The following is a 26370-nucleotide window of genomic DNA, read 5'->3' on the forward strand; positions in this document are numbered from 1 at the left end:
TACATGTTCTTCATGGACTAGTCTTTCATCAATTTGTTTACTGGAGCTTCAGAACTTCTTTCTGGTCTTCATCCACAGGTGATGAAAGTCTCTCTGGAGCCAATCTAATAATAATAAAAAAACAACAACACATAAAGGATTTCAAGGTTTTCAAAATTGAAATTAGTTTAGTTAACACTTTTTTGTGTTATATGCACTTACTATAACATTAAATTATGCATTGCATGCATTAAATGTAATTAATCCTAATCACAACACAATCTAAATGTTAATTAATATTAATCAGTAATTAAATGTATAATTACACTGTAACAATGACACATTGAAATAAAGTGTAACTATATAAAACAATATTTTATATTATTTTAGACAAAATACTTAATGCATTTTCTGTTTTGGTTGTATTTAGATGCAGCAAACAAGTTAATCTCAGCATTATCATAATATGTTTCATGCTTGCACATTTAACTTAATGTTGCTAGAAACCAATCTGCTGCACCGGCTAATTAAAGTCTTCCTACATGACATTAAGTAAAGGATTTTGCAATGATGCATTTATCAGAAAGGGAATTGTTTTGTATAATAGGGCAGGTAATCAATGCTCGTTTGAGATGTCTGTACAGAGCACAAGAGCAGAGCAGAAAAGATCAGACAGATTTCAGATCAATAACTAAGACTCAATATAGGCTTAAGTTGGTTTTCCAATAACCCTTCATCACTCGGTCTGGAGATCAATTTTACAGGCTAAGAATCCAGTTATTTCCCCTCTCTCTCAAGCTGACATACAATTCCCCCCTTACCTGTTTACATGTTTAAATAATACTTGGGGGTGAGGCCTGATGTGGTTTTCCTTTTTATAATTGGATGTGATTTATGCTGTCCGCAGCAGTAAATTACTATTAAGCACACAATTACTATTTCTTTATTAAATGCAGTAATACAGTGCACTGCACAATCACCTTTAATTAGGCTATATAAAATTTATTGCGCTAGTATCCCTAAGTTGTAGTGATAGATACAGTGAAAAATAATTTTCTAGATGAAATTATAATCAGGTACAGTATGTTAATCTCTGACAGAGAAAAGAAATAACATTTTGTCGAGGCACCTTTTTTCTGCTGGGTTGCCTTTTCTTGGTTTGTGTTGGTAAGAAATCATCTCCTTCTGTTGAATATACATATTAATTCTGCATGATATTAAATACAAGGGACTTGTGACACACACACACACACACACACACTGTTTTTCTGTTTTATGATGACTCCACAAAAAACATTCAATATAACGTTTTTATATGTAAAAAAAAAAAATCATAATTTAGTATGTTTTTTCTTCTCATGGGGAACGAAATTTTGTCCCCACAACACCCATGTTTGTTTGATCAAAAATACAGTAAAACAATAATATAATGTAATATATATATTTTTTTACAAATTAAAACATGGTTTTCTATTTTAATATATGTTTTTAATAATATTTTTTCATTGTCACATGATCCTTCAGAAGTCATTCTTATATGCTGATTTGGTGCTCAATAAATATCAATAAATATGTATTATCACCATTATTTGTTTACTTTTTTACTATTATTTCTTCTTATTAATATATATATATTTTAACAGCATAAATACTTTTGATCGATTTAATGCATCCTTGCTGAATAAAAGTCTTAAAATCTTTAAGACCTAAAACTTTTTAACAGTACTGGTAGCAATCATTTTTGGGGGGCTGGGATGGGTTGTTATCCATCTCAGTTTTGGCTGTAAAATGTACAGTTTTCAAGTTTAAAGTTAATACATACAGGGGTTGGACAATGAAACTGAAACACCTGGTTTTAGACCACAATAATTTATTTGTATGGTGTAGCGCCTCCTTTTGCAGCCAATACAGCAGGGATCAGCAACTCCGGTCCTGGAGGGCCACTGTCCTGCAGAGTTTAGCTTCAGCCCTGATAAAAACTCACCTGCCTGTATCTATCTAGTAATCCTGAAAACACTGATTGCCTTGTTCAGGTGTGTTTAATTAGGGTTGGAGCTAAACTCTGCAGGACAGTGGCCCTCCAGGACCGGAGTTGCTGATCCCTGCAATACAGCATCAGTTTGCCTTGGAAATGACAAATACAAGTCACTCACAGTGGCAGAGGGATATTGAGCCATTCTTCTTCCAGAACAGTGTCCAGTTCATTTATGGCACTTTTCCATTACCAGTACCAGCTCAATTCGACTCGACTCGCCTCGTCTCGGCTCGCTTTTCGCTCCATTTTCCATTGCAGATAGTACCTCCACAATAGTACCTGGTCGTCATAGCGACGCCGCAGGAAACTGCCGTGACTTAATCTTCTAAGTTACGCGACACACACCCGCTACCCACACACACAGGACAATGGAGGAAATCGAGTGTATGCTGTTTTTGGATGTTTTTTTTTTTTGCTGTTTTTTTTTTCAGGATACTCCATCTGGCGCATGCAATGATGAAGCAGTGAATAGTGACTATTCTCTCTGACCAATCAGCAGTCTGCCGTTTTTTCAGGTCACATTTTAGTATCGCCTCAGCTCGCTCAGAACCTCGCTGGAGGTGATACGAAAAAAAGTACCTGGAAGCAGGTACAGGTACAACTTTTACACAGTGGAAAACCAAACAAAGGCGAGTTGAGTCAAGCCGAGGCGAGCTGGTACTGTGTAGTGGAAAAGCGCCATTATACCTGGTGGGGGAAAACGTTTTCTGAGTTGCTCCTCCAAAATACCCAAAAGTGGTGACAGTGCAGGTCATGGGAGATGTTCAACTTCACTTTCATGTTCATCAAACCATTCTGTCACATGTTTTGCTGTTTGTATTGGTGGAGTATATGCTGATTCACTGCATCCTCTTCAGGATACAACTTTTGAACCAACAGGTGCACATGGTCCTCCAGAATGGTTCGGTAGTCCTTGGAAGTGATGCGCCCATCAAGCACAGTAGAGAATGCCATGACATTGCAGCCCAAACCATCACTGATCCACCCCGTGCTTCACTATGGGCACGCAACAGTCCAGGTGTTAAGCCTTTTTTTGGGCTTCAACACACCGTAACTCCTACAGATGTGGGAAAGACAGAAGGCGGACTCATTGGAGAACAATACATGTTTCACATTGTTTATAGCCCAAGATTTGCACTGTTGGCACCAATGCAAGCGACATTTGGCATTGGCATGAGTGACCAAAAGTGGCTAGAGCAGCCTGACCATGAATATTGACTCTGTGGAGCTCCCGACAAACAGTTTTGGTGGAAATAGGAGAGTCAAGGTGTGCATTTAATTCTGCAGTGAGTTGGGGAGCTGTATTTTTTTTTTTTTGGGATATAATCTGGGTTAGTACCTGGACATCTCTTTCAGACAGCTTCCTCTTGCATTGACAGTTACTCTTGTTGGATGTGGTTCATTCTACGTGGTGGTATGCCATCATTACCCTGGATACCATAGCTCTCCATACACCACAAAGACTTGCTGTCCAGGGGGCGTATTACAGAAACTCTCTATCTTAAGTCTTCAGTTAAGATCTGACAAGTTAATTTAGGATTTTTTACAAATTCGTATTACAGAAGCAAATCTTCAGTTGATTTAGGATTCTTATCCTATCTTACAAAATATAGTTAGGAAATCTTAAACCCCTCCTTCGAGTTCGGTAACCAGCTCTCAGGTCTGTTACCAAGCAACCAATGACACGCAAACAGCTGCTATGAAGTAAAATGGAAAAACTGAAGAATGGAGAAACAAGATAAGTGGTGCTGTTCATTAAGTGAAGTTTTGATACACTTGGTAGAAAAGGCAAAGCCTAATCCTTTTATTTCATGGGAGTCTGTAACTATTTGTCAGAGTTTTGTCGTCAAAATGCAGCACATCATTTGGGTGTTCACAGTCTTTCCGCCATCAAACATCGCTGTTCTTCATCTTGTATCATTAATAAATGTGACACCATTCTCAGACAGGGCTATTATGGTGTGATTTTTACAGGCTTTCAAATAATTTTTAAGTTAGGACACCATTGGGGTTGTCTTAAAGTTAAGACAGTTTTTAGGATTTTTTGTGGAGTTAGGATGCTTCTGTAATACCCTTTTCCTATCTGTAGTTAAGATAAGATAATGCATTTAAGAAATATCACTTTGTAATAGTTTTTGTCCTAAATTAGGTCCTAACTGAAATTGCCATGGTTACCAAACAGATAAGATTCAGGATTCTAAAGTTAGGATCTTTCTGTAATGCGCCCCCTGGTCACAGATGAGCCAGTCAGACACGCAGCAACAATTTGTATTCTTTTGAACTCTGATACTGTATGTCTCCCATTATTTTGTGTGGAATATGATCCGCTTATATAGGCGTGAAAACTCCAAAACTATTGCCCATTGTTTCAGTTTCATTGTCCAACCCCATGTACATACATGCATTTATACACTATGGCCTTTCTAAAGAAAAAAATACTTCAGTTCAACTTGTATTAGCAAACTAGGTTTGTAAGGAACTCAGCAGGGGCTGGATAAAGCACCACTACCCCATAATCATCAGGCTGCTCCCGAGAGAGACATCAAAGTCTTGAGGAAACCCACCCCCTCCTATACTTTCCTCATCTATAGGGGAGGATGCCCTAAGAAATGCTGAGGCTCTAGGGAAAAAGTGCTGAGGAAGAAAGAGGGAGCACTCTAATGAATGAGAGAGAAATAAAACACTTGGCTGTCTGAGGAACCCTGTCCTGCAGCATCCAAATATGCAACGGCTGTGTTAGCAGAAGACCCAAGATGAGGTTAAGGCTGATCCAAACTGAACTGAGAGACCTGAGCAGATGTTTTAACCGAATGGGGCAGAGTACTTTATTATTCTTACCTTAATTCGCTCATCCCTCTGCTTTTTCAGAAGTGCAATAATCTGGTCACGCTTCTTGGCCTAACACAAATATGAAATATGAATCAGAATCAGAATGAGATTTATTGCTAAGAATGTTTATACACACAAGGAATTTATCTTGATGGCAAAAGCTTCCAGTGTACATTGCATAATAGTTACTGAAGTTATGTATCAGCACCTACATTGATGCCCATCCGTAAAAGATGGTTCACCATGATACATATAATTGTGTTGAGTATAACAGCACTGCTGAAGTATATTCCAGCCGACAGCTGCACTTACTAAACAAGCCTCATAATTTTGGTTTCTGGCTGCACTTAATGTCATTTCATTAAATCCATTACATTCTTGTATTATAACTATTTTTCAAGCCAATGTCACTTTATGGCAGGTTAATCAGTTATAGTAATGTAATGTAATGTCGTTGTTGATTACAACCACCCAATGTAAACATCTGTCATATTGCAATCTGCTAAAACTTAATTTTCCACATTGACGTAAACACTACAATCACCATGATGATTGCAGTATTAATATACAGTGAGGAAAATAAGTATTTGAACACTCTGCTATTTTGCAAGTTCTCCCACTTGGAAATCATGGAGGGGTCTGAAATTGTCATCGTAGGTGCATGTCCACTGTGAGAGACATAATCTAAAAAAAAAAATCCAGAAATCACAATATATGATTTTGTAACTATTTATTTGTATGATACAGCTTCAAATAAGTATTTGAACACCTGTCTATCAGCTAGAATTCTGACCCTCAAAGACCTGTTAGTCTGCCTTTAAAACGTCCACCTCCACTCCATTTATTATCCTAAATTAGATGCACCTGTTTGAGGTTGTTATCTGCATAAAGACACCTGTCCACCCCATACAATCAGTAAGAATCCAACTACTAACATGTCCAAAGACACTAGAGACAAAATTGTACACCTCCACAAGGCTGGAAAGGGCTACGGGGAAATTGCCAAGCAGCTTGGTGAAAAAAGGACCACTGTTGGAGCAATCATTAGAAAATGGAAGAAGCTAAACATGACTGTCAATCTCCCTCGGACTGGGGCTCCATGCAAGATCTCACCTCGTGGGGTCTCAATGATCCTAAGAAAGGTGAGAAATCAGCCCAGAACTACACGGGAGGAGCTGGTCAATGACATGAAAAGAGCTGGGACCACCGTTTCCAAGGTTACTGTTGGTAATACACTAAGACGTCATGGTTTGAAATCATGCATGGCACGGAAGGTTCCCCTGCTTAAACCAGCACATGTCAAGGCCCGTCTTAAGTTTGCCAATGACCATTTGGATGATCCAGAGGAGTCATGGGAGAAAGTCATGTGGTCAGATGAGACCAAAATAGAACTTTTTGGTCATAATTCCACTAAACGTGTTTGGAGGAAGAAGAATGATGAGTACCATCCCAAGAACACCATCCCTACTGTGAAGCATGGGGGTGGTAGCATCATGCTTTGGGGGTGTTTTTCTGCACATGGGACAGGGCGACTGCACTGTATTAAGGAGAGGATGACCGGGGCCATGTATTACGAGATTTTGGGGAACAACCTCCTTCCCTCAGTTAGAGCATTGAAGATGGGTCGAGGCTGGGTCTAAATGACCCGAAGCACACAGCCAGGATAACCAAGGAGTGGCTCTGTAAGAAGCATATCAAGGTTCTGGCATGGCCTAGCCAGTCTCCAGACCTAAACCCAATAGAGAATCTTTGGAGGGAGCTCAAACTCTGTGTTTCTCAGCGACAGCCCAGAAACCTGACTGATCTAGAGAAGATCTGTGTGGAGGAGTGGGCCAAAATCCCTCCTTCAGTGTGTGCAAACCTGGTGAAAAACTACAGGAAACGTTTGACCTCTGTAATTGCAAACAAAGGCTACTGTACCAAATATTAACATTGATTTTCTCAGGTGTTCAAATACTTATTTGCAGCTGTATCACACAAATAAATAGTTAAAAAATCATACATTGTGATTTCTAGATTTTTTTTTTAGATTATGCCTCTCACAGTGGACATGCACCTACGATGACAATTTCAGACCCCTCCATGATTTCTAAGTGGGAGAACTTGCAAAATAGCAGGGTGTTCAAATACTTATTTTCCTCACTGTATATATATATAAATTATTTTACATTTTTTAACAATAAAAGTTCTTTGACAGTGCAGACTGCAGAGCCAGATTTTATGAAAACCTCCAATGTATAATCCTCTGATGAGGGATGGGAATGAGGTTAATTTGCTAAGAGTAATCTCATAAAATGGATCTGTCCTCCAGAGGGCCATCCATCTTGGGGATTCCAGGTTGGTTACTCACAGTATGAATACAGACATTACAGAGAGGGTACTGCCCACTGAACTGCTTGACACACTATCTTCAGATAGAAGAAGATGAATGACGGACAAAATTGTGACGAACACATTAAACACCAGTTTATATAGAATATGGAAGGCTAGATTATACAGCACATGGTAGAGATGGTAAACATTATTAAATTGAACAGATGGTCACATTACATTGAAGCTTAAGATCATCTAGAACACAAATAAATAAAATAATGAAAAATAATTGGACCTGACTCTATGTACATTTTACCCTAAAATTGTGATAAAACAAAATTCACAGACATACCTTCATTAGCCTATATGTCAACTACCATTGAAGAACTGAGAATGTTTCATCTCTAATTTCAGCTTTGTGACGTAATAATCTACGTCTATGAATGAAACTCATATTTGGACATTTTGCATAACCGCATTGTCATGTTTTGAGTTCTGTTCATGTTTGAGGGTATGTTCACATGACAACGATATGTTTCTACAGACAACACCATTGTCAAAACGATCCCCATTCACACGGATCCGTGAAAAATACTAAAAACGCTGTATTCTGCTGCCAGGCCAGTAGGTGGCGATGAAAGAATATAGACTAAACACGTAATACGCATGTGTATGACATGAACGAAAGACTCAGAAGATAAAGTAATTATTTATGTTCCCTGTAAATTATTTTTGGCTGCATTATAATGATTTCTTAATTCTGAATATGATCAAGATTGCGTAGGTGGATGTGTTCGGGGAATGTGCTTGTTAAAAGTTTAACATTTAAAGCCCCTTAACATTTAAAGCCCCTTAAATGAACGAAATGACTCGAAAAAAGATTTGTTCATTTTGATAAACGAGATCGAACAAGAGTCAGTAAAATGATCCGAACTTCCCATCACTATCGTCTTCAGAGATTAGCGTTTTTTTTTTGTTTACATGGAGACCATTTAAAAAAACTTTCATCATCAAACCCGTTTTTAAAAGTTTGCACTTTCAGGCACCCAAAATGCCGTAGTCGTGTAAACGAACAGTCAAAGTGCATAAAAAGTTTTAACGAAAAATGGTGTTGTGTAAACAGCCCCTAAGGCTTAAATACACAGGCAAACAAGAGGAACTAATGAGAATGATTAACAAGACACACCTGAACTCAACTAACACAATCAGTTACCATAGAAACAAACGGGGAACGAAGGAGAACTAAATTAATTAACAGATTAGAAGATTAACTGAGAAACTCAAACAGAATTTTTCTCAAGCCAGAAGAGCTGAACACGCAGCGCTGGCTGAAACAGATTTTTATTGAGCGGGGGAGGATGGGAAGTGGGTAAGTGGTTAGAGTCTCTGGATCGAGTTCACAGTAGGTAGGGGTGGGAGATATTGACAAAAATGGATATCTCGATATTTTTTTCCAATATCTCGATATCGATATTCAGACGATATTTTTGCCATCCTTCAAAGAAATGTGTGCAAACTGGCAAAGAAGGTCCAATTGGTCTTTTGACTTGCTGCATTTGACCTATGTAGGCTATAGAAGAAACAATAAAGGAGCTAACTAAACAGAATCTGAGGAAGCCCCTATCTTTTTCCACTTACAAAAAAAAAAAAAAACGGAATAGGCACCTTTTGCAACAGTGATTATTAAATCAAACAACAATATTGTTGATGATAAATTCAAAGTAAAAAAAAATATTTTCAAAACGCTATAAATCCATCCATTTTTTCCCCAAAACGCTATAAATCCATCCACCCCCCCCCCCCCCCCCCCCCCCAAATAAAAATTGATGGTTTGTCTATTAAAAAAAAATCCTTTTGTCTTTTATTTTTCGTGTTTGCATTTGAGGAAAAAACAATATTACATGTCAGTTCTCCATTATGGACGCGAGTGCTCTGAAAGCGGCAAAAAGACTAAAGACTTTCAAACTTTCACAGAGACCTCAAAAAAAGCCAGAACAAAAGCCTAAACAACCAAACAAAAACCAAAACAAAAAGCACAAAGCCTTTAAGACGAATTTCGTTTTGTATTAATTGTATCTTAATTTTAATAATTTTTTCATTAACCAATTTCCTGGATTAATACATTAAAATTAAATATAAATATAGGCTAGCAATCACAACATAAGGCGCCGTGCTTGAACTGGAGATTATATAATCATGAACCGAACCGTAGCCTACTCGCCTCACAGGCCTAAAAAATGTGAAATATATTTACAGAAAGCTGGTTCTAAACAAAACCATCCAAAACAAAATAAAACTATGTAGCCTAATAAATGTGCATTTCTCCGTTGCGTTCACAGCCTACTGCGAAGATCGCGAGTCATAGCCTATCGTCAACTTCATCTTTGCAGCCGACACAGAAATTAATAAACAATTAAAATGTCTTATTGCAATATTTTACATATTCATAATCATTACTTTTGGTGGATCTTTGAGGCAGCTTTTTAGGTTTATGGCGTTTTGGAAAAGAGCTCTTCACGTTTCACCAAGGCACAGCGGCCCTTCAGCACATAAGAACAAAAGAAGAGAAAAAGCACGGACTTACTAATTACGAAACTTTGATGTGGTTGAACAGGTGAAACAGTCACAAATTCCTCTGCAACTCAAACCTTCTCAGTACGAGTTATGAAGGAAGAGAACAGCATTAGGCTACAGTTTTCAGCGCGTCCTCCTCTGATTGCTGTGTTCTGACTGAAAAAGTGCGTGCAGGAGCACATGCGCAAACGGTTTGTAAAATGTCTTTTTGTAAAATGACATGATAAAATAAAAATAAATCATATATCATTTTAAAAACGGTTTTGCGCATGTGCTTCTGCGCGCACTATTTCGAATTTACGTATGAGTTTTTGACGACACGGGACGGGACCATGGGCTGGGCCACTCGGAGGTTGCTTCCGCAAATAGTACTGCCCTACTGTACATTATTAAAAATCGCTACATATAATTGTTTAGAAGGTTATTGTGTGCGTTATTTGTTTTCTCTTTAACTTCTTTCAGCTCGTTTCATGTTTGGGGGGTCGGATTGTACAAATTATGAAATATTCGATATCCCAATTTTGCATATCGTCCAGACAACAATTTGGATATTATCGTCTAAACGATATATCGCCCACCTCTAACAGTAGGTGGCGGTAATGCGCGAAATTGATGCGAACCACCAAAATAACGGGAAGTAAAAGAAGAACTCAAACAGAACTCAAAACATGACACGCATAATATGACCACAGTTTTAAAAAATCTTTATGCTCATCAGGTTCTGTGGCAAGTGCGGTTTCTTTAGTCTGTAAAGCAAAACAAGTTTCTTGTCCCAGCAGTGCTGCCTAAAAGGGACAAATCAATGCTTCCTTATTATTGTACGCAGATGAATTGATCTGCAAGACCAATGATTTCCTGCTAATCCGATTAGTAGATGTGGTTAGTGCAGTGTTGGGAGAGAAAGTAGCTATGTAGAGAGATTCATCACTGCACAAATGTAGGGCTCAAGAGCATCTAAGCAGGCTCTTAAGGATTCTGCCAGCTAGATAGCATTACAACTGACTCCTCTGCGAGAAAATTTACACGAGTCAGACAGCGATGGAAACCTTTAAATTAAATCTGCAAATTTATTGGATACCTCTGTTTGAAAGCACTGAAAGTGCACAATCAATCAATCAGTATAATAACCGCTTGGTAATATGAAGCACAACATATCAGGTGCTTCAACAGCATAAATGATGCAAAGGATGCATTACTGTACACATCAACATTTAGGGTATGGGGTGTGTTCAAATTCCTAGCATCAAAGTATCAGCAAAAGTTATAGTGCTTGCTGTAGCACCATTAAAATATCTACTTTATACCAGTTCTATTTTATGTTGTTATCTTAAATTATCTGTGTTGCTCCTCAGATATAGGCTACTCATTGTGCTAATGCGGTGTGCTGAGCACTACTGGCGAACCCAGCCTGCCAGATCCACACTTAGAAACCCTGCTGATCTAAAATCATCTTTCATCAAAGATCTATAACTGTCCCCCACAGGCTGGCTCATTAGCTTTTTATGCAGCAATGCACTGTCTAGAATTAAAGATCACAGCAAAAGGAGAATCAAGACAAACTCGTGGCATCTAGTCCACAATCATGATTACATGTGTATTTTCAGGAAACTGAAGTATGCCACATGCAGTGGATATTAAAAGCCTACACCCCTTATAAACAGTTTTTGTAATGTAAACAAACAAAAAAAAAACAACATAAATCATATGAAACATATCATAACAGACCATAAACATCACAATCACAGCTCTTACGGGTGCTTGTGAAGACATATCTCAACAGGTAAATGTAGGAGTTTAAATAAAAGGTCCAACATATTTGGAATACGTATAGCTGTGTATGTGTCATGAGAGTAAGCAACTGAGTTTATATATACCAGATATATACTGCTTGGCCAAAAAAGTTGTTTGGATTTAAATAGGCAAATGCTTAAGAGTCTTGAAATGAATGAATTGAATCATCATTATTGCAGTTAATTTTTATGTTTCTAGCATCTTATATGTTTGGCAACAGTTATTCTAACCCTAATTGATGTGTGTAGCTTTTCATTTCTTAACCATGTAGGAAGGAATATACTGGAGTAGACTTTACAGTGTGCTTGACTCTTGCATTGTCAACCATCTACTCCAGCACATCCCAAAGACTTTCAATGAATTTACAGTTTTTTACAATCACTTTGCTACTATTTTCAGAACCTTGATGTCATTTTTCACAACTCTAGACACAAAACTCACAACCAATGATCAAAATGCACATTTTTCAAAACTCTAACCCTTTTCTCAATTGCTTGGATACAATACACATAAAACTTAGATCATTTGTTCATTCAACAAAAATCACCTGTTCAATATGACACAACTTAACATCAAAGTACTACTATTTCAAAAGGCAATTCACACATTACATTTCAAAAGAGTGTCTATTCATTTCCTTACAATGATCTAACTATCAATTGATACAACTGCTCAAAATGATAAGTTACTGTTGCATTACTCTTAATGCATAGTTGTATGGAAACAGACAAACAATCTTCCATGTTTACAGTAAATCATGAAAGTTTCAAGATAACGATCCATGGATATTGTAGTCTAATTGGTCCTTGCTCCACGCTAATTGAGCATGAACCAATTAGACTACAATATCCATGGATGTAGCCTACTGTAATATTTGTATCATAATGCTTCATCAGTCTATGGTCCCAAATACTGTACCACCTTTTCAGACTATTTACAGTATTGACAGCACTGCACTGTATAGATAATCACTCTTTTGTTTCTTACAGTACAAGCAAGCAAGTTGAGGAACACTGCATTTGATGTTTTACAGTACTGTCTTTTCTTTTCTATTTCATAGCTAATTATTTTTGCTTTGATTCAAATAACCCTATGTTGTGATTGTACTGTAGTGTTTTGCATCAATATATTACAAACTTTGTTCAATGATTCCACTGTCTGTCGTATTCTCTCTACTACTGCAGTACTTTTACAGAGATGTATTTACTGTACATGTAGTACCATAATGGAACCTGTATCACCTATTTTGTTCTACAATATTTAATGATTGTACGAACAATGACACAGTGAAACTATCGGTTGCTTGTGTGTGGGTGATCTATAGTTATGTTTCAATGGTATTTCACAGTAAATTTGTTTTTTGAACCAATGATTGTGCAAGTGCAAGATTTCCTTAAAGATGTGAATGCACAATGCAGTGTTTTGAACATTAGACAGCCTGTGTTACAAGTGATAACCGTTTTGAGTTTTGTGTCTAGAGTTTTGAAAAATGAGATCAAGGTTCTGAAAATAGTAGCAAAGTGATTGTAAAAAACTGTAAGTCAGAGGAGCCCATTCATGTGTGAAAATGATTCTTCATGCTCCAAACCATTCTTTAACAATTTGAGCCTGATGAATATTGACATTAGCCGCGTTTCCACTGCAGGAACTTTCCCCAGGAACTAGGGACTTTGGGGTGGTTCTCTGTGTATTTCGACTGCAGGAACCAGGGTCTAAATGAAGTTCCGGGTAAAAAGTTCGCCCTCAGACAGTCCATGCTCACAAAATAGTACTTTTTCAAAGTTCAGGAACTAGGCGCTGAATATGCTGATTGGTTGAGTTCATGCAGAAGTTTGATTGGTTGACTCCAGCATTTTATTTCAACCACCACTTTTGTTTGCAATCAATTCGAATCAACAATGGAGTTTAAAAAATTCGACCGATGGACTCACATAGAGGTTCAGGCTTTATTAAGCTTATATGCAGAGAACAAAATCCAGCGGGAACTGGAAAGTCACGCGCAGTCCTACGTCACCGGACTAATTAGCCTAATCTTCATGGCACTTTAGACCAGTGTGCAACCCTGCTCCTGGAGGCACACCAACAGTGCACATTTTGGATGTCTCCTTTATCTGATCCATATATTTCTGGTCTTAGAATCTCTACTAACGAGCTGATGAGTTGATTAGGAATTAGGATTAGGAAGAGTTGGAAAATGTGTAGTGTTGGTTTGCCTAGGAGCAGGGTTGTGAAACACTGCTTTAGACCGTGATGAAAACACAGACACCAACAGGTCTGGGGGGAAAAAGTTCCTGGGACAAAATGTTTCGGTGGAAACGCAGCTATTTTCATCCTGGAAAATGGCCATGATGTGTCTTCCTACATGGTTGTTTAAGAAATGAAAAGCTACACACTCCATCAAATACGGTTAGAAGATCAGTTGCCAAACATATAACATGCTAGAAACATAATAATCACTGCAATAATGATCCAATCATAGACACAGTATGCAATATATACTGTATATACACAATACAGTTAGAAAAAAAAAATTATATATATATGCCTATAACATTGTGGTGTATCTATTTAAGCCCTACATAATGAAAAAACAGAATACTTTATAGACAGAGTATTTCTGCAGAGGGTAAAAAGGTTTGTTTGGTAGAATTCAGCAGAATAAAACAGCATTTTTCTTAAGTACTCAAAACAGTTTGATGAAGCTGGTTTGTTAACATGCAGTGCCACTGAGACCTCACCATCTCCATGTATTTCTGTCTCTCTTCTTGTTTTTGCTTCAAATAAACATCCTGCTGGATTTCATCATCCCTCTCTACCAAGAAAACAAACAGGCCAAAGCAGATTACATTTAATAATAATACAATACAATACACTCATACAATCATTACAGCCTACTGTACTTACTTGACCATGACGCTTGCTTTGCGGCAGTATTTGTGGCTAAAAATAAAATAACAGGTAACGTTAGATCATTCTTCTTTATCTTATCTCTTCATGTGCCACCACAACGTTGGAACAGCAAGTTATTTAGAAACTACAATTTCTACTTTACACGACAAAATATAGGTAAAATTACTTTTAAGCCCATAAACAGCATTTTCTCTAATGGTGCGATTAGAAAAAGCACTGTAAGCACAACATTAAATGTGTTTAAGCGTTTCACAGCTCATTCAGACAATTTGCACGTACAAAATACATTGAATGAACGTCACACTTACAGTGTGGGGTATTCGCAACTTTTAACCGCTGTCTGATGTCAGCAGAAACGAGGCGAGACTCTATTGGAGGCTGTAGGGAAAGGGAGTTCCAGAAAACCTTTGCATATGCCACATCTTCTTGTGATGCTCCATCAAATACCGTATAAAGTTTTTCGATTTCTGAAAGACTGTCTAAAACCTCTTCGTTTAGTTCTTCAGTCATAATAGTTAGCGAGCTTTCTGTTCTAGCCATAGGTAACAGCCACGTGACGATGTGTTACGGTTGCCACGGTGACTAGACGTTCAGACTAGTAAACGGAAGTGCGGGGATTGGCAACTCTACAAAATATTCATAGTAAAAAAAAAAAAAATTAAAAAAAAGAAAGAAAATGTAACAGTAAGTTTAAGTTAGGCTAGACAATTTAACAGATACTAATGTTTTCATGTACATTACTTAATGTAGAATGTAGAACTTCGTATAGAATGTGTTTTGAAATAAAAATCTGTTTTATACCCAACAAGAAGAGCTCGTATTAATTTTAGAGTAAAATATTTTAGCCTACGTGTTTGTAAGAATTAGCTTATTGGAAATTATTAAATTATATATAATTTAAGATGAACAAAAGTAAAATGGCGTTTCCAGAAATCCCTGTTGCATGTTTAATTCTATTTTACTTAAATGATTGTTTCTTCTCCACTGTAATCAGTTAACGTATGTTTGTTATCTTGATAACGTGACACTGCACTACCACACGTCTTATAGCACGTTTATAAATTACAAATCATATTTAATAATATTTATATTAAATCAATATAAAAATATAGGCCTACAGCCTGTGTAAATGCAAGCACACACACACACACACGCACGCACGCACGCACGCACGCACACACACACACACACACACACACAACATTTTTATAGCAAATTTATGCCCACCACTGCATTTTTCTAATGTAAATTTAAAATAATACAATCTTAACTAGCTATTTTTTTATTTTGCAGAGGCTGACTTTTTCTGACCTCATGTTATCAGTTGACAAATTCAAATGTTATTGAACAAAAATGCAAATTATACAAAAATGCATAATTGACATTTATAATTTACAATTATACAAAAATGCAATTTATACAAATACCACCAAATCTAATCAATTGAAAAATCAGAAAGATGTGTGATGTTTCACTTTATTTTCGGATGCATTTCATTACAAAGATCATATTATAAAAACACAGCAAAAACAAATTGTTGTTTTAAAACTGGTCTTCACCTGGTAGTGAGGTTAGTGATTACTATAATGATTGTAATCAACTAACTGCACTGCCTGATGACCACACAGTAGCCTCTGGCAGAGTCCATTTCCATCATTGTTTTATTCTCATGTCTCCTGCAGAACCTGCACAAATCCACCAGAGTCATGTCAGACCTGCATCTCACAAAAGCTGTTCTTAAAATGACAAATAGACCAATATGATAAATTAACACCGTCACATAATTGTATCAGCTCTGTGTTTCCTTGTAGGTCGTTGTGTTGGCAGTATGGTTAGTGATTGTAGATTATATAAAACAATCAGCTAACAACACTGCCTACAAACCAACCCCAACAGGTTAATATATCAACACATTAATCTGTTTGTACCATGTAAACCTAAAGGAAGAAAAGACAAAAGACAAAGTCACTTGGCAAACAAACAATAGCCTTAATTGATATAGGCCTATAGGCTAAATCTATAATATAGGCTACATACCAAAATCGAAGATAGAAGTAGCCTAATGCCCACTGAATGCTAAAACATAACAAATGTGAATAATTTTAGTCTTTCAGTGAGAAGTCATCTGACTGAATTCTTCTGCACTCTCAGGTTTGTGTTCATCTGTTGTTGTTACCACCCTGCTTGCGTCACATCTCCAGGTGGGGTTAAATGTGAATATAGCTACCTCTTTTTAATTATAGGCAACTTTACCTGTCGAATAAAACAATTCATAACTGGAAAACGAAGGTCCTCATAACGATCATTTAAAGTGAGCCAGTCTTACGTGAAGAAACTCATCGTGAGCTCCCTGTCCTGTCGTCTTTCAAAGTCCCTCTGCTTTGGATTCCAACACAAGCTGTCTGTATTTATAGCCAGGGCTGATATTGTATGGTCAAATTCAGCGCCGTCTGAGGCGGGAGCCGCTTGAGCGCGAACTACGGCGCTCACCGCTGCTGATACTGGCGCTATTTCTCCTATATAATACAGAGATGCGCGCCATACAAAGAGCGAAACTATAAAACCGTAAAATCAGTGGAATGTAGGCCTACTTAATTGGCTCAAACCAATAAACTCTTAATAAAATTACTTTCACTAAATATAAACAATACAACGTCATCTTTACAATTGTGCACTCCCCCAAACACTGAACTAAATAATCTTTTGATTAATCTAACTTATTCTGAGCACACTAAATAATAGTAGGCTGAGCCAAAGATTTACGCAATTAATAGTAAACTTCCATCAAATTGAATTGAATAATTCTTACATATTGTTCACATTATGAATTAAGAATGTTAAATGAGTAAAAAAAAACAAAAAAAAACTAGAGCTTAATAAAACATTTTGTATAAATTTTGTATGAAAAAAGGCTAAAATTTTTAAAAATGGTTAAAAATGGATAGACAACATATAGGCCTAGACTTTGTAATTTTCCGTGAATGAAAAAAATAGTTTGACATAGACTAGACATACCATTCATTAGGGTGTAAAATATTAAGGTCCAATATTTACTGAGTCTTTAAGAACTTTTTTTTTTTTTTTTTTAAGATGTAGCCTACATCTTGTAGAAAATTTAACAAGATGTAGCCTAGGCTACCTATTTTCAGTGATCGACACCAAAACTGGCCGACTATTCCTCACAGCATTGTTCTAATAAATTATTAATAATAATAATAATAATAATAATAATAATAGGCCTAATAATAATATTAATAAATACTTATATATAGTTCGATTGCCTGTTTGCTTGTTTCCAGGTACCCTAAGAGCGACTTTGAATGTGCGTTCATCTGTATTTCCCAACAGCTTCTAAAGCTAATCCAGTCATATTGTAGAGTCAGAATGATCAGTTTATAATCCACAGTAATATCAAAGGATTAAAGTATGCATTGCTCAGCAGTTACCTGTTATCATTCCTTTCGGTTGAAAGAAACAAAAGTCAAGCGTAACGAGGCTTGGAAACAACAAACTGCCTCTGAGGCCCATATCTATGTCAACACTGAAAAGTTATGTTGTTAGCGGTTGGGAGGCAATGCTATACAGTGTTTAGTGGACAATGGCTCTCAGGACAACGTTACCAGAGAGACCATTCAGTCCACGTGAGGACAGGTCTAGGCTTGCCCACAGGGACTAGGTAAAAAAAATAAAAAATAAAATCACCACGTCCTTGCAGACCCAACCTGTTCTAAGGGAACAAGTTTGCTCAGCTGTTCTGTGAAGCTAATCAAATCTCTGTATGTTCTCTATATTGTTTTGGTTATCAACCTGGCCTACTAAATTAGGGATGGGTCTGTCCAAAAACAACGCAATATCATGGTAATAAATGGGAGTCTAAAAATAAATATATAAAAATAAATCTCCACTCATTTACAATAGGCTACCTATTTGTGTATCAACATGGGTGGCTTTTAATTTCATTGGTAATTCACACAACGATTGGGAAAAGAAATTCCTCTATGTTGAACCTGAGACTAATGATTAGTAAATACTTAATTTTGAACATTATCAGTTCCTCCCACAATTTGAAACACCTGTTCAATCTAATTACAGATCAGCACATCCTGAGGCATTAAATAGCTGACTGATGTTCAAGAGATTGAAATTCTTAGTTGTGGAGTCTGATTTTACATAGCTGAAGCAAAACACTAGCGTGATAGGCTTACTTATCAAGTAGCTGTAATACACAGCAAGTTTGTTAGTTGTATTTTTTAATTGCCTACTTTTAAGTTGTTGTTTTTAAAAGAAAATCCATTAATTAGCTTGTCTGATTGACTCCCCACTTGAAAATGAAGGAAGAGATTGCAGCAACAGTGTTTTTTATTGCAAGACTAGCAAAGAAACATGGTAAACTGGATCGTGTTCGGAGGGAGAAATTTGCTGTGGCACTAACTTCAGTCCTCTTTGAAACTTACAAAAGTCATTGGTACCCAGAAAAACCAACCAAAGGACAAGCTTTTAGGTGAGTAGTCTAATGCTAACTTAACTTCTGAATTGTGTGAATTTAAGTAATCTGAGTAATCAAGGGCTTTTTCTTTTCTTAGGTGTCTAAGGATGAACAAAGCTCAAACAAGAGACCCAGTTATTGAATGTGCTTGTTGCCAGAGTGACACTGTTTATGAAAATCTTGGATTACCAAAGGAAATGACCATTTGGGTTGATCCGGGAGAGGTGTCCTGCCGGTAGTGCTAAATTTGCTGGCCTATCAATGAAGTGCATAATAGCTCTTATGATTTGAATTTACTACTGTAGCACTTCCAAAACTGAATGTTGTTTGTTCTCAAAAGGTATGGTGAGAAGTCAACACCATTTTGTGTTACCCAGTTGGAGGGTCAAAAGAGAGATGGGGAGTTCTCTCGTAGGATAAATAATGCGGTGGAAAGGGCTTCATCGGACTACCACTCTGGAACCTCTTCTGATGAGGAGGGAGGAAACACCAGCATGAGCAGCACTGTGAGCAGCACCGTGAGTAGCAGCAATAGCAGCAATAGCAGCAGTCTTTCAGTTCCAGAGCCCAAATGCATCCCGACGGTCTCCAACCCAAACAGTGTATACCAGGTAACAAAGTCCTTATAACCACTTTTTTCAGTCCCTTAGCTTGTCTTTAACACTACTTGTTGCTTTCTTAAAATTGCACTGGTTTAATTGCTGTTTTCAATCTAGTTCAGTGAGTTTGGGCAGCCCCCTCCCATGCAAAACTGGGGGACATACCCTAAAAGAAAACCATATGCTGCTGAGGGCTACCAGCAGCATTCTTCAGGTGGACCATACCCATCTCATAAGAGTTTTAAGGGCTACAGGCCCTCCTACGGCTTCTCTGGTCCAAGGGTGGACCGATTTCACTGGGTCAGCAAGAACCGCTCTTAGAATTTAATTTTAATATCTCAGCGTGTCATTGTTTTGCTGAGCAGCTATGCAGGCATACGTGAGTTACTGAATATACTGTAACTTGATTTAAATGTAATGATTAAATTATTTATGGAGTCATGTGGCAATGCAATTTTAAAGTTAATTTTATTAAATGGTTTTTGTGGAAAATACTTTCTAAATAAAATCTGTTTTAATAGAACTTGCTTGTGTGGAAGTATTTCAAGTTTATGCTTATGCCACTAGATGGTGACAAATATATACAAAATCCATACCTTTTGGCTAAGCAGAGAATTTCTTCTCGCTTGTAGTGTCAGTTAAGCTTTTACGTTCACGACTGATACAAAATTGATTTGTATGTAGGCTAAAGCTCAATCTACAGTAGTAACTCGGGAGCACTTCTGAGTTTTCCTTCACTTATGCTCTAACTTTTGTGCTAATTTAACTTAATTTCACATTGTGTACTTAAAGTAGTCTTTCTCTACTTTGTTTTTGGCAAATCAGAGCTATGCAAGTTGGGAGATTTTTTTTTTCTTCCTAGGTGTATGTTTCTGAACTTGACTAGCAGTATAGTATTTCTGTTGAAAAGGAAAATGGAGTGTGGTTTGAGATTCAATCACACTAATGAATTGCAGATGCCTGTGAGGTTAAATATTTAGACTTGTCTACAATCCAAATCCTGTGACGTGTTTTGACTGGAACTGACATTGAAGTCATGTAGTGTGAGTACAGCAACCTATTAAACCTCTCTCAGATTGCATCTTCGTTATTCATGTGAATAAGCACTGATTTACCTCTGCTTTTGTCTGTGATCTCCATTAACTGCCACTGAGTGGATAACCTGCTAAAAATAGTGCAGTGTGTGGGCATTACTTATTGCATATAAACATGGTTTATGCTAGAGACTCTAGAGACTAAACTTTTAACTGCATTTCATAATTGTTGCTGTGGGCCCTCAGTTAATCACGGCGCAATGCATATTTATCAAATGTATTATCTTAATGGATACAAGGAGACATCTAAAAGAAATGCAGTACAAAAAATACACAAGATTTTCAAATATTTTTCCTTCAAACCATAATTATGTAATTTTAGGTCTACTTTTAAGCTGAATATATATGAAGCAAGTGACCATTAAATTTTTCATATCAAAATAATTGCTGAAGCTTTTATCATGGTATTGAATTAAGTTACAAAACTATAGGCCCCCCGTGCTGATGTTTACACTGAAAAATGTGCATATGCCTTGTTACTCTAATGAACTGTTTATACTTGATCTGAGTCAATAAATGTACTTTTCTGTCATTGGTCAAAAGTAAATTAATTTAGTTGACTGGAAAATAAAACTTTTGATGGTGTTATTTAAATTTAACTTTGTTTTTCAGGGATATAACAGCATACTCGGGGTATCCAAAGACTTTAAAATATGTAAATGATTTTAGTCAATAAATGTACTTTTCTGTCATTGGTCAAATGTAAATTAATTTAGTTGACTGGAAAATAAAACTTTTGATGGTGTTATTTAAATTTAACTTTGTTTTTCAGGGATATAACAGCATACTCGGGGTATCCAAAGACTTTAAAATATGTAAATGGTTTCCCCTTTATTTTAAGCTACTGTGTTCATCAATAGCAACTGTTAAAGGGATACTACTTGTCCCAAAAATGAAAAATCTCTCATCAATTATAAATCAAAAATCATCAAAAATAAAACTCTTGCGCCTGGATTCTAATATAGGCTACTCCTGTGAGTCTAATATATCATTACAGGCCAGACCATCCAAACATGGACCCAGCAGGAGTCAGTGAGAAGGATAAATTGTGCTCCATTTATCAAAATGGCTGCAGTAGACATTCAGATTGATCTGAACGTATGGAATTTGTCCAGAATTACTATTTAACAACTTGGGATGACCAATATCTGATTAACTTGTTTTGGAGTGGATTGGACAACCACATTTCTCCCTGAATACCAGTTGGCAGCCTGACCATTTCACTGCAACAGTATTTGGACATGGTGCTGTGGATGTGTGGCTCTCCCTACACAGAAGGTGAGGTTAGTGATGAAGACACCACACTTCAGCAACCCCCTTCGTCTCATATGTCAGTGCCCATGGGATTTTCAGAGAATAAAAGGTTGTCTTCCCCAGCATCCAATATGTTCAGCTCCAGGCCTAGCATGTTGCCCCCAGGTATGGTCACGTCAAGGCCGCAGTTCCCCAATCCAAGAAACCAGTGTTTGGAAGCAGTGACCAGGTGGCCAAAATAACTGATCTTCCAATTGTGTCATGTTAATTGCATGGGTGGCAATTAAAACAGGCTTAGTGTTTCTAAAGCATGCTATTCAGAAAATCTCAGCACACAAGTCTTTCATAACCACTCCAAATGGCCCGTCCTAGAGTCCGCTCCAGGCCAAGAGTTTTGGCCAGAGTCTGTTTTGACTCCAGAATACAGTCCAGTGTAGAGCACAGAGTTTGCTCTAGCCCAGGAATCAGCTCCTGCTCCAGAATTTCAATCAGAGGTTGCTCCTGTCCCTGAGCTCAGTCTAGAATCTGCTCCAGTTTCAGTGTTCTCTCGGAGCTCGGTTACGAATTCCCTATATCCTCTAATTTGGACACTACTGTGTACGCAGCACAAAGGAGGAGGGAAAAAGTCCTCCCTCGAACATCCTGAGAGAATCTCAAATCCAGTTGTCGTCCAGAACTCTCTTACCTCAACTAGGGACAACCTCAATTTCCCTCCTCCCTGATTGTAAAGCCAATCCAAATTCCCTCACCAGAGGCTGATTCTGAAGTTCCTGCTTGTTTAGTTGTGACCCAAGGAGGTTGTTCCAGTGTATAATGCCTGTCTCGTTTCGACCAGGGAGGCCATTCCCGTGTTCCCTATAAGCCCAGTCAAGGCAAAAAAAGGAAGTTTTAGAGTTTCCTACCTGTCCGGTTATGACCAGAATGGTCGTGCCTGAATCCCCTGCCTGATCAGTGTCGACAAAGGAGGCCGTTTCAGTGATAGCTACCTGTCCTGTGTCGGCAATAGATGTCAGTCCCGAATCTAATGCCTGTCCCGGTTTAGGCCAGGTAGGCCGTTTCTGAGTTCCCTTACCTGCCCTGTCACAGCCGATTATGCATATTCTGTTTGCCCTGTATCAACCAAAGAGATTGTCCTGGAGTCTTTTGTCGGCCCCGTCTCGCAGACAAAGACCGTTCCTAGTTCCCTTGTCTCAACCACGGAGGCAGTACCTAGCACCCTCTTCCCGATCATAATATCTTCTTTTATGTTCTCTATGCATGTTCTCTCTGTTTTAAGATATTTTGCCAGATGTGCCATGGGGTCCTCACTACTGAGGTATTTGCCGTATTTGAAGGCTGATTGCGTCACAGCGGCACGACGAAGGATGTCCCAATTCAAAGACTGCATCCTTGGAGGGTCGCATTTGAAGGCCAACTGCGTCACCACGGCACGATGAAGGCTGTCCCAATTAAATTCTGCATCCTTCGAAGGCCGGTTGCGTCGTCGCGGGCCGACGAAGGCTACCCTGATTCAAAAGCGATGCCAAATGCACCCTTCTTTTCCCCGTGAAAGGAAGGATATAAAAGGATCCTTAGTGGCCTATCCTACCCTATAAGTCATTGCACACCAGTGACGACAGCATTTTTTTTTTTTTTTTTTTTTAAAGGCGGCCGAGACTAGAGTTCGGTGGTGGACAGCAAATTCACATTTAAATGTAAGTATTATGTTTTCATTTACTCAAATAGTTAGCGAAACCAGAGTTAAAAGCCACAAGTTTTGCCTCAAACCACCTGACAAATGTAGTCACACAATGGTGACGAAGGAGTTAAGATGGAGTTTGGGGTTTCACTTTTATGTGTTTTTGTTGTGCTGTCATGCAAGCTATGTCTACAAAGGTTTTTTTGAGTATTCAGAAATATGTTTTCTGAAGTATTTTGTGTGCATGTCCTGATGTGTCATATTTTGCAGTGTTAACAATGCACTAATGTTAAGATTGCACCCTTCTCTGCTTTTTTAGAGTAATTATAGAGAAAATGGGTCTGCTGGGGAATGTAACTCCCATACAGCCAAAAAAATAAATAAAAATATAATAATAATAATAATAATAATGGGACAATAAAAAAACAAAAAAAAACAAAACAAAGAAAGTTAATACACACATCTTTGCTAAAATTTATTGTGCTGTTGTTATTAACAAGCCATGGTTTATTTGCTCTGCTTTTAGGACTGCAAGTGTCCTGGGACAGGTGAGGGTGTGAGTGGGAAACCCAATGCTGAAACTTGGCCCTGGTTTGTCCTCATGGATGAGGTGTTGGGACAGAAGCATTGCACCAACCCCCCTGTCCTCATTGCCTCAATCCATGAGGACATACCAGGGCCGAGTTCAGCAGTGGGTGCCCACGGTGAGGAAGAGCCAGGGGCAGCAGCACCAGCACCAGCACCACCAGCAGCACGAAGGCGGCAAGACAGAGAGGATGAGTTTTTGGACATGATCAGAGAACATGCAACTAGAGAGGGAGGCAGAGGCGAGGAGAGCACAGGAGAGTAGGGAGAGGATGAATAGGCTTGTTTTCTCTTCTTGAGAGAATGATTAAAAAATATATTTTTTTTTCTACATATTCTTGTTTAACTTTTTTTCACTTTTATTTTTTAAAAGGAAAGAAAAATTCTGTACATTATTTATTTTTATGCAACTTTAAATGTGTAAAAAGAGAATGAATTATTCTGGACATTGTTGATTTTTGTAATGACAGTCATAATTTCTACATGAAACAAATTCTTCTATACTTTTTTTTTTTTTTAAATAAAATTGGTAAATGAAAATTATTTGTTTTTAGGCTACATAAAGGTACCTTTTCCAACATACGTTAAACATATCAAAATCAACATAAACATTTAAATTTACAGTACATAAAATAAGAAAAAAATATGTAGATTTTTATTCAGCTGCTGGACCGGGATGGGCTGCCACAATAGAGACCCTGGTAAGGCCTCCTGCTGGTGGGACATCATCTAGGATGGTCTCTCCAGAGTGTTTGAGTGCATATTTACACTATCCACTAAGTTGTCTACCAACAGGTTTGCAGGGGTGACCCAATCGACGGCTGCCATGTCACTGAGATTTTTTTCAGAAAAAGTATATTTCTGAAAAAAGTACTTTTCATAACTACTAATACTGCATTGGGGAAAAACTACTAGTCATATATTTCAAACCTTAGTTAGGCAAAACTATCTTGCATACTCTAATGTACTTAAGGTATCAAGAGTAAAACTAAAGGTATGTATTCTGCAGGAAAAAAAACTTTTTTTATGATGGTTTTGCATTTATATTTGGGCTACAACTGCATTACTGCGTATGTCGCAATACTTAACGAAGTAGGCCTATGTAGTTCCGAAAATTAAAGTAACAAAATGTAGGCCTATTGTCACAATATTGACAAATTGTTGCTAACTACAGCTGCGTCCCATATCAAATGGCGCATCTGAAGCGCTCGGACCGGTCTAGCCTACGGAGGAATTATTCTTGTCGCCTGGCAACTGAAAGCTGCCGATGACGAGCAGGAGTAACGTTTGCACTGGACTTTTTTTATATTCAACTGGGTTTTATATTCAAACAGGGATGAAAACCTGTGTAAATATGTTCACCATGGTCCATTTGTGTACATAATAAAAATAATACACAAGCCTAAGATATAAGTGAACATTTGAACCTTTGAAAGGCCTATGTAAGTTTTCTTTTCATATATCATTACATTATTTACGTAAGTTAACACCCAATACTTGAACAGTTTAAAGTGTAATCCGGCCCAAACCAGCTTAATTTAGCTGGTCATGGCCTTGGCTAAGCTGAAAATACATGTCCTCCAGTAAAAATGTAAATATAAAAATGACAATAGCTAATTCTGCCTCCATAGCTGTTTACTCAATTATATCAAATGAATTATCAGGATGGCAGCTGTCCTCTCGGACCGTTGCTTGGCGCTAGAAGCGGTGATCAGGAACACCTGGTTTCGCAATTAGGAAATCCTACGAAGGCTACATGGTGCGTCCTTCGAAAGACCTTCACATTGGGACACAGCTTGTAACAATTCCAATCTGTCCAACCAGGAACTAGTTACAAATCACCTGATTCACTTCACACATGCTCAGTTTAGTCCTTATTCCACATGTGATAAAGTACAGTCCTGTGGCAAACACAGCAGATGTTGAAAAACAATTTTGAAGTAAGAAAGTAACTTTTTTTAACTTTGTTTATTTTTGTTATGGGAATTTCTGCTTTGTAGTTAAACTCATCAAATTTAAATTATGTTTATTGTATGTCTGTGTAGATTTTTTTTTCATGCAAGTTGTTAGTGCTAATGTTTTGCCTGTTAGTTCTACCAAAAAGATTCGGGAGAATAAATACTGTGACAATTAAACATTTATTAACAGCCCAGCAAGCAATCAAGTTCTTTGGCGTAGGCCCCGTCCGTAGCTTGCAATCCGAGGGTCCGGACTCTGCATATGAAGACGAAGGCAGGGGCGCA

At 37.7% G+C, this 26370-nt stretch overlaps 2 protein-coding genes across 2 annotated transcripts; one reads left to right on the forward strand and one right to left on the reverse strand.

Moving 5' to 3' along the window:
• Positions 1-37: 37 nt before the first annotated feature.
• On the reverse strand, positions 38-14941 carry hoatz (HOATZ cilia and flagella associated protein; the record flags this gene model as incomplete). Its single annotated transcript, XM_081365173.1, has 6 exons — positions 38-104; positions 1109-1164; positions 4853-4912; positions 14260-14333; positions 14426-14461; positions 14740-14941. 6 exons carry the CDS (start codon positions 14939-14941, stop codon positions 38-40), a joined length of 495 nt encoding a protein of 164 aa, XP_081221299.1.
• Positions 14942-18502: 3561 nt separating this feature from the next.
• On the forward strand, positions 18503-21361 carry btg4 (B-cell translocation gene 4). The gene is made up of 4 exons (XM_081365756.1): positions 18503-18932; positions 19015-19152; positions 19258-19528; positions 19634-21361. The coding sequence occupies exons 1-4, from the start codon at positions 18760-18762 to the stop codon at positions 19835-19837; spliced, it is 786 nt and encodes a 261-aa protein (XP_081221882.1). The 5' UTR covers positions 18503-18759; the 3' UTR covers positions 19838-21361.
• The last annotated feature ends 5009 nt before the right edge of the window (positions 21362-26370 follow it).

The sequence above is a fragment of the Scardinius erythrophthalmus genome, assembly GCF_964197995.2.
Source record: "Scardinius erythrophthalmus genome assembly, chromosome: 5".
In the NCBI taxonomy this organism is placed as follows: Eukaryota; Metazoa; Chordata; class Actinopteri; order Cypriniformes; family Leuciscidae; genus Scardinius; species Scardinius erythrophthalmus.

Coding starts and splice junctions, on each gene's coding strand:
- btg4 (XM_081365756.1), top strand. CDS start 18,760: ATGAAGGAAGAGATTGCAGCAACAGTGTTTTTTATTGCAAGACTAGCA. Junction 18,933..19,014: donor ACCAAAGGACAAGCTTTTAG/GTGAGTAGTCTA, acceptor TTCTTTTCTTAG/GTGTCTAAGGATGAACAAAG. Junction 19,529..19,633: donor ACCCAAACAGTGTATACCAG/GTAACAAAGTCC, acceptor TTTTCAATCTAG/TTCAGTGAGTTTGGGCAGCC.